The sequence below is a fragment of the Haliaeetus leucocephalus genome, unplaced genomic scaffold (genome assembly GCF_000737465.1).
Source record: "Haliaeetus leucocephalus isolate CR32 unplaced genomic scaffold, Haliaeetus_leucocephalus-4.0 Scaffold406, whole genome shotgun sequence".
In the NCBI taxonomy this organism is placed as follows: Eukaryota; Metazoa; Chordata; class Aves; order Accipitriformes; family Accipitridae; genus Haliaeetus; species Haliaeetus leucocephalus.
In genome coordinates this window covers 6,043,527-6,052,899 of record NW_010972842.1, presented here as the reverse complement: position 1 = coordinate 6,052,899, position 9,373 = coordinate 6,043,527, and the positions used below count along the sequence as shown (strand labels likewise).

Below are 9,373 nucleotides of genomic sequence, written 5' to 3'. Positions count from 1 at the left end.
CCCCGGGGGGCGCTGCGGGCACGCCCGCCGCGGAGCGAGCCATGCGGGTGGCGAGGTGGCTGGCGGGTCTGCTGTGCCCCCTCTCCCTGCTCCTCACCCAGTCGCGGGGAGTCCGCTTCCACCCGGGACAAGGTAAACAAGCGGTAACAAAGGGCGGCGACCGCCCCCGGGGGTGGTGGGGGGGTCCCGGCCCTGCGGCCACGGGCGGGGAGGAGGAGGAGGAGGGAGCGTTTCCTCACGGCGGGGCGGTGTGGGGTGTGTGGGGGAGCAGCGGGGCGGCCGGATCGGGGTCTGGAGGCAGGGTGTCCCGTCCCGTTCCCCCCCGCTTCCCAGTCCCGCTGCTGTCACTGGACCGCTGGCTAGTGCTACGAGTGCCGTGCCGGGAGCCGTTTGGGTGAAGGTTGCCGCCGTGCTGTTGGGTCAGGCTGAGTCTCTTTTGGCTTTCTGTTGCAGAGACCTTAGTGAAGCGGCTCTCCTCGTACGAAATCGTCACGCCCGTCCGGGTGAATGAATTCGGAGAAGCGTTCCCTCACACGCGTCACTTCAGCAGGAGGAAGAGGAGCTTGGAGGCACCACTGGAGCCCGCTGCTTTCCGAATGCATTACCAGCTCACTGCGTACGGGCAGGTCTTCCAGCTCAACCTGAGCGCTGATGCGGGCTTCGTTGCTGCTCGGTATGCTGAGGTGCACATAGGGGCCCCGCAGGAGCAGCCCTCCCCCGATTTGCGCCACTGTTTCTACCGTGGGCATGTCAACGCGCGGGAGACGCACATGGCTGTCTTCAGCATCTGTGGTGGTTTGGTAAGCATGTTGGTTACTGCCTCCTGTCTCCATTCATATTCTTCTTCTCCTTGAAAGAAATGTAGTGGGATGCCTTTGCTGCAGAGCTGAGCTGGAAATTCTCGGGCATCGTTCCAAGTAGTTGGTCATGAAATGTCTTGGCATCCGCAGTTTGCAGTCATGATGATACTCTTTTGGTGGGATATACAAATGCTGCTTTCAAAGGATCTATGGCTGGCCTTCTAATAGATTTGGTTGATGTAACTCCTGACACCAAGAGCATTATAACGGCGGAAAAAACATGCCTCAGAAACACAGTAAGCTATTGTTTTGATAAAATGATGCTGTTAGTTGGCATCGGTTATGTGTTTGTCACTTTATAGGTACTGTGTGGTTATGAGTGAGGAATAATGGTGCTTGAAATGATGAGAGAAGAACTAGCATTGATATTTCTTTTCTGCTGCTTTCAGCAGTGCTGTAGAGGTGTGTCATGTTCTAATAGGTGTGCAGTAGTGCTCTCTAATCATGTTTCTGTTAGAAGTGAATGGGAAACTTCCTACTAACTTCAGCGGGAGCGTGTCTATAAAATGCTTCTTGGGAAATGAAATGAGCAAAGAAATCGAAACTCCATAGATACACATTCTTTACTTATCCCTTGATAGCATTCCTTATGTCTTCCAAAGGGATAATGAACCAATAGTATTGCGCAACTGTCTATCAAAACTGGTGTACTGTGCTGCTAAATTTCATAGTTTTGTGCCTAGAAACAAGATGACCAATACCTAGCGCTTTACCACAGCACTGTTTATTGAAATGCTGAGGACAAGTATGTGACACGCACACTATAAAAATGCGATGTTGTAAATACTACTGTGAATTTAAGTTGAGGGTGTTCCGTGTTTTTGGCAGCCGCTCAGGAAAGTAAAGGTGCAAGACTTTTATTTTTGGAAATTGAAAAAAAATCCAACTTCATATTCTAGTCTCTTACTAGTAGCCTATAGAAAATAGAATGGAGTTGGCTGGATGCGTGCAGGAGGGTGTAATGAGTATTAAAAGAAGGTGATACACGATGGAAAAGAGGATCAGAAATAACTGGTGCTTGAGAGAGACACCTCTGTTGTCTCATGCTTATTCTTGGCCATTTGTATATATGCCACCTTGTTTTTGGGTTGAGCTCTGTAGGCTTGGGCTAGTCCTTGGAAATTACTGGAGAAGCAAGCATTTGAAAACAGTAACTCTGTATTCATCAAAGTTTTGCCTATATATCTTGCTATACAAACAGCTGTCATTGGTTCTTGTCTGCATTACCCAAAACCCAACTCAAACCCGCACCAAATGCCCCGATATGTTGCTCTAACTCACAGAGGGAGTAGGAGAGAGGAGGAATCACAAATACATTGGGTTTTTTTTTCCATGTTTCATGTTCTAGTAGATGCTCATATACCATGGCATTGAGAATAGTGTCATACTTTATAGGGAATAAATATGAGACGTTTTAAAACCTTCACTTTTCATAACTTTCGTTGCCTGTTTTAATTCTGTCCCTGCAAACCGTCACTTTTCATTACTTGAAGGGACCACATGTGCTGAAAATATTTTTTCTGAAAAACGTGTACCTACTGCACTTAAAAGTTGTCTCAACTACCTGTTACTTAGCAGTTCTCAAACTCTTCAGCACAAGACCCTCTTCTCTGTAGTAATTTGAATGTCTCACTTCTCTTGTCTCTCTCTCTGCTTCACTGGTACATTACAGTCTGCATTACGTATGCTTCCACTCAGAAATCCCTGAGTGCCTTTGCCTCTTCTAGATGAGCCTTGTGAACTTTCACTGCAGTTTCTGGCTGGATTTCATGTCCTCAGTCATTGCCCGGCTGACAGAGTGCCTAGTCTGAGCTACCAGCAAAGCCCTTGCCATCCTGGTGCTCTCGGGACCTTCTCTCACTGCTCATTTCACCTTTTGCCTAGGCAGACACAGCCTTGCGGAGATAGCATACCCAGCACTGTGGCTGCTTTCCACTGACTAATGAAGCTGGTAAGGTTTTCAGATGAGGAAGCAGAGCCCTGCATGGGTGCTGGTGCAGCTTTTGTGGGACATGCCTATAGTTCCCCAGGGAGGGATTGTGTGGGGACGAAGAGGCGGTCATAGCCAGCTGGTTGCCTGTATCTGCACAGAGTATCCTTCACCCTGACTCAGAACTTTTAGCCTAATGTTCTTCCTCGTCCTCATGAATTCAAAGTAAATGTTACACTCTCCATGTCACTGCCAGGGGAGACAACTTTTTTGGAGTCGAGAGAAGAACGGATGTGAAAGGAGGGAGATAGAGGCCAGGTGGAGTTTTCCTGTGAGATCTTGTTGTCCCTGAATGCATTCCTGACTCCCAGGTGGGGTACCCTCAAAAGTTAGTAAAAAGATATTTTTTCTCAAGGTTTTTAAAATTACATAGCTTTGTGCATGCAACAGATGTACCTGCAAAAATAAGCTAGTCAGTTATTGCTCTTTTATTGAACGGTACCACGTTTCATGAATACATGCAAAGATTTAAGTGGGATTGCTGCTGAGGTAAGATACTACTTATAGTGAGTGAGACAGTAGAAACCAGACTAGTGACTCGGTAGCCCTGTGTTATATTTATGTTAAGTAAAATCCCTTCTCTTCGCAGGATCCATTTTCCCGAAAGCTGAACTTGAGCTGGGTGTATGGAAATCAAAATAGAAGAGATTGCTTTGAACTATTAGGTATAACTTTATCTTCCAGCTTTGCATATATAAGGCAGTTGCTGTAGACCAATGCTGTAAAAACTAGGGAGGCAAAAAGGACTTGGACTTAGATAAAAAGGTACAGGAAATTTAAAAATGGAATTTTAAAAATTGCTCTGAAGATGTGCCTGAGTGATCTGAAGTTAAACCAGGTACTTGCATTCACTTTATCCTGTAGGCATCTATTCCCGAGCTCTGCCCTGCCTTCATTCACAGCTTCACTCCTGCTTCCCAAGTTCCTTCTTTTCTTTTTTTTGCATTCTCAAGTTGAGTGTGTTCTCCCCCTCACCCTCAGTTAAGCCTTTTTCCAAGTGTGCCAAGAGCATGTACAGCCCAGAGTACCCATGGAGCATTGCTTAATGGCTCCTGACACCCTGTATGCAGTTTTGTTGTGTTACATTTCAGACCATGCCCTGGGTTCAGGGATGCAAATGGCGAAGGGAGGTTAGAAGGTCGGCAGGGAGTCTGTAGTAATTGCAAGGAGGGAGTGTGTAATTAGGGAAGTTTGGGATGCCGTCAAAGGCAGAAGGTCATTTGAAGTGATGGCCTGGGTGCCTAGTTGAACATCTGATCATGTACAGGCATCTTTAGAGTAATTTTTGAAATTTCATGCTTTATTTAATTTTATTTTCCTAGGTTCTATATCTCTTTTACTGCTTTAGTCAATTACAGCTTCCTACAAACATGGGAAGCAAGATCTGCTGAGGACGTCCCTGGATGCATGTAGACTAAAGAGACCTCTCAAATGTTATCCAGACAGCAAAATCAAAGAGGTACCAAAAAAAATATTAAGAAATCATTTAACTTTTGAGAACATATGGCTTACAAGTTTATTCACAAACAGGAGCAAATACCAGTGAATAAAGTATCTTGAAATGAGGGAGCTATCACCATTTATAACTTGAATGAGCCTTCAATTCGTAGCAGGCCCCTGTCTGAAGAAAGGAGCTTTTTTTTAATTTAATCCTGAATGAATGCTATAAAACCAGGTTTTTTAGTCCTTTGAGAAGCTTGGTGTTATTTCTTAGAGGTCAGGAATGTGTTGACCGATGCTGAGGATAGTTAAAATCAGTTCTTGTGAGCTGGGAGAATGCCTAAGTGCCAAAGGTGTTTAATGTGACTGTACTGTGAGAGAGGGAGCAGTAAGAAAGGAGAAACATACATCTTTTTGGGTGTACAGTCTCTTGTGTATAAAGCAACTTCACATGTTCTCTGACTGGCAGAAGTTAGGAGTAGGAAAGTACATGTGAATCTTTTCTTGCATGGATTTGCTAGCTATCAGCTTTCCGCAGTCCAGGAAAGCAGGACTGCTTTGTTCTAATGTAGCTTCTGGAGTGTAACAAGTCTGTGTGACAAATTCCTTTCGCGGGAGCTCAAGGAAGCTCCTTGGTAACACTCCTGCACATTAAGCTTACTTTTGTCTGGAGGATGGCAGGAATATGAACCTAAGTGTGGATCTTCAGAATTTCCTCAGTACAAGAGGTTGTGTTTATTTTTTTTATTAATACGGGTCAGCGGATCACCTTTCTGAGAGATTTTGAAAACAATTCTGTCTGCTACTGTGGATGAGTGCAGTGGTTCCTTTTAAGGAGAAGTAGGCAGTCCTGGAATTTATCTCAATGAAATGTAATTTTTAATTGTTTGGTTAAAAAACACACAAAAAACCAAGCCAAACCAAAACTTGCTAGAAGCTAGTGCTAGCATAGCCATCATCTAGTTTCTTGTGCAGATATAATGCAGGTAACAGACTCTAGATATTTGTGCCTCAGTTATGTTTTTTGCTTAGTACTAATAACTTCAATGAGTTAAGCTACATTGGTTTTCCAAAGAAAGCTTTAACACTTGTAACTGGAAGATATGCTTACCTTGACATAACTTAATGCTTTAACTTATGGGCTGTCACTTCAGAAAAGTTACTTTCTAAATCTGAAAAGCAGATTAGTTTTCCGCATTCAGGTCGCATTTATAAACCTGTGAGCATCCATAAGCCACATAATAGTTTTTATAGATTTTTATCTTAGTGTAGAGATTCCATCATAAGCTGGGGAAAAAAAATCATATTGAAAAGTCAAACAATTCTTTTTTGGACAAACTAAGTCTTATTGCTGGTGACTGGTTGATGTGATGACTTCCACTTAATAGTTCTGGGTTCACTTGTCATATAGGCATACAATGTGAGACTCCAGCTCTGAATCTCTGCAATACAACAGTCAAAAATTTAGTGCTTCCATTATCACCCTGTGCACTTGTTCTGTCTCTCACCAGCACAAAATGGTTTCAAGTACAAGGATTGACTTCGCAAGTAAAAGATAATGTTCTTTCTTTTTGTCTGTTGCTTTTATAGCTAAAGAGAACAAAAAAGGATCAGGAAATAGACTGAACTCTACCTTCTCTACTTTGAAAAGGTCTAGATAAATACTTTTGTACTTGATTGCTTCACTTGAATTTTTAATTTAATCTTTCGTTTTGCTGCTTGCTTCTCTGATTATTTATTCTTTTGCTCTTGACTTAATTTCCTTTACAGTTTTTATCTCATTTACTTTGGTTTGTTTTCCTCTTAGCTTTTCCTTAATGTGTTCTCATGTATCTTTTACTATTGCTATCTTGTCTCTTTTTAGCTTTGTTTTCCTATGTGTAGACACTAGATGTCTTCACATACATATGAGAGTGGACCATCACACTTGAATTTACTTGAATATGATCCTGTATCCCAGAGTCAATTTCTGCTTGTCTGCCTTGGTAAAATCACTATTCATCACAGAATTTGTTATAAAATAGTAAGACAGTGTAGGTCACCCCTGCAGCTGTTAACAAAAACCTGAAACATCCCCAGTACATTTCATCCAAGCTCTTTACATCTCTGCTTTTCCTGAAAATATTTCCACAGATGCTATGCTTTTACACCTGGACCAGTACAGATCAGCAAATACAGGTGGTAATTGCAATTGTAAACAGAAAATACCTGGGGTTGTGAATTGTGCAGCTGAAGGTCTGTCACAGAAAATGTCTGTGGGAAGCAGTAGGATCCGAGTATGTGTCTACCTTTTCAGCAGCGATTCTGCATGAGTTGCCCTTTAAACAGCCTGGGACATGCCTACGTAATGTTTTATGTCAAGGGTGCTCAGCCATCGCTGGCCTGCCTTTTGCCCACATCCTGTGTCTGGTAGCCTTCTTCCCGGGTGGCTGCTTCAGCACATTCTGTTTGCCAGATAAATTGTTCTGCTGGCTGCAGCCTGTTCTTAACTGCTGCCTTTATAGACGATCCACAATCTCTGTTTTATCATTTTGCATTTATATGACACAGGTGGATTTGCTGGAAAGCTGTGGGCAGCCACAGGAGGTTGGATTTACTTTTATTTATATATGAGCATGTTCATTAAACTTCCAGGAAGTACACAGAAGGTACTGTGCGTGAACATGAGTGATAGGAGTGTCACGGGAGGAGAGAGGACAGAACATAATGGCTCTTTGCTGTCACTAGGTGAGCTAAGTTACTGAAGTAGTGTGCAAATTGGTGCTTTTTTTTTTCTGGTCTTAAGTTAATGCTTCCAGCCCCAGGTGGCAGTCAACAGTTAGCCGTCATGGATCTTGGGAAACTTTGTACTCTTGGGGAATAGATAAGCTTCCCACATGAGATAACGTATCTGCAATAGTCTCAGTTGTTATTCAGTTTCAGACGTACCCTTATGTAGAAAATGGCAGGGTTATGGTAGCAAAGTCAGACACTGTGAGAACAGGTCATATCCTCTGGGTATACACATATTGACAAAAGCACTCAAGGTAGCTTACTGTGTGGTTGACTAAAATGGGTGAAAATCTAGTCATACCTTACGTGTACTTGAGTGATAACCACCTGATGGTGCATATGAGGTTGAAAGGACTTTATGGAGCTATTCATCTCCCAGTGAGAGAAAAAGGTGGTTCTGCGTGTACTTAAAAACATCAAAGCTAGGAAGTTCTCTTTAAACAGAGATAAGTTGCAAATGTAAATTTGCTTGATGTTTTCTGAGACAGACAAGATTATATGATGGAGTTTCCTCCAAGATTAAGCAAATGGAACCCACAGGTCTGTGTTCTATGGGAATGCTTAGCTTGATGACAGTTTATTTATGTGTTGAAAACAAACCCCCGAGAAACCAAAAATCAAAGCCAACCACCCCCTCCCTCCCAGAAAAACCCAACCAGACAAAAAAACCTTTTTATGTACATATACATTTTGTTTTAGCAGTTTCAACAAGTATTGCAGAATAGCTGCTTTACCATAATGAAATCTCCATGTATATATATCTATGAAAAAAGCTGTTGTGCATAATTTTTAATTGACTTGTCTAGCTTGTTCACTGTGAATTGTATATAAAGGTAAAAATAAATAAATCACCGCTGTCTCTTCCTTCCACTCCAGTGAATTTTGTTAATTGTCATGAACCCTGTTCTTTCCAGCTGTCTCTTATTCTAACATTCTCTCAAGTTCTGTGCTATGTAGCCAGTCTGTTGCGGCTACAAATTGTATTTAGAAACTCCTGGAATACCATTTTTACCAAGTTTCAGCCAGACTTTCTTGCCTAGAATAGCCTTATGAAGTGATGTTCAGGGTACCTAGGGCCAGGTTTTACACTTCCTGCAAGAATGTCTTTTCCCCTATGCGTTATGCAAAAGGGACATATCTTTTTCTGTGTGTGTGTGTGTTTGTGTGTTCCTGAGTGAAAGTAACTTGGCATTGAGGACTCTGGATCCAGTGCTACGGTTATCAGTATGGTTACATCAGGTGTGATCTAAACATACAAATGGGTAAGATGCCTTTAGGAGTCTACATGGAATTCAAATTCCAATATGGAATTACATAATTTTATTTAACCAGTGATTAGGTGCCTTTCCGGACTGGGACACTTCCGAGCATAGGTAGATGCCTCATCAGTTCTGTCAAGGTGTGATTCCTATCTGCTCATGAAATCTTAACATCACAGAATTTGTAAGGAGATGTAGTTGATCATAGTTAAACTTACAACAAAAGTTTTTTTTCCCTATAATAAGCTTTTACCATTTTATTTTATTTCTCTCTAAGAACTTCAAATATAATGTTGCTTTCAATCACTTCTAAAAAGGTGTTCCACCAGGAAACACTTATTGCCAGATATTTCTTCCCTGCTGCTTAGCTGGTGTACTATTTACTAATTATTTCTAGCTGGTGTATTATTTATTTTATTACTATTTTCTTATTTCTATTATATTAGCTCTAGTTTTAATTAATACATTAGCTTGCAACCACTACCTCTGGTTGTGTTTCTAGCTGAATTATCTTCTAGTAGAAATATTTTTTCCAGATGTTGGCAGGGTACCATGATCAGATAACCTCTAATACTTTTTTTTTCTTCAGTGAACTAATTAAGCTATGCTTCTTAAGTCTTTCATTAGAAAACATTGTAACAGTGGAGCAGGAAGAAAAAGGTGAAGGGCTTCTCACATGATTCAGAAGAGCTTTGAATTAATGCAAGGGGGAGGGAGAGGAGGTGGGGAAGAGAATAATATAAAAGGAAGGGATTTTGTAATTTACTTGGACCATGAAAGTACTCTTGCTATAAACTACTTGCAGATTTTTGAGTTAAGAAGCCATACCATGAGGGCATGAAAAATGCTTGAGCACAGGAGTGGAGCTTACCTGAGAGGGAGTCTGCCAGTTTAGAGTCACGTTTTCCAGAACTTCAGTTGTTCTTTTAGCATTTTTCTGAAATCTTTCCAATTTTGCTGTTGGACATATTAATTCCATGTTTCTGAAACCTGCTATATATCCCTTATGTTTTCCATGTGTTCTACAAAGTTGCCATTATACACAAGGATGT

The 9,373-nt window shown here is 41.8% G+C and overlaps 1 protein-coding gene across 1 annotated transcript in view; it reads left to right on the top strand.

Moving 5' to 3' along the window:
• The first annotated feature begins 41 nt into the window (after positions 1 to 41).
• ADAMTS20 (ADAM metallopeptidase with thrombospondin type 1 motif, 20) overlaps positions 42 to 9,373 on the top strand; it is a 102,405-nt gene continuing 93,073 nt past the window's right edge. Inside the window, exons 1-2 of the mRNA XM_010574108.1 lie at positions 42 to 132; positions 454 to 800. Coding sequence (XP_010572410.1) covers positions 42 to 132; positions 454 to 800 — 438 coding nt within the window. The remainder of the gene's footprint in view (positions 133 to 453; positions 801 to 9,373) is intronic.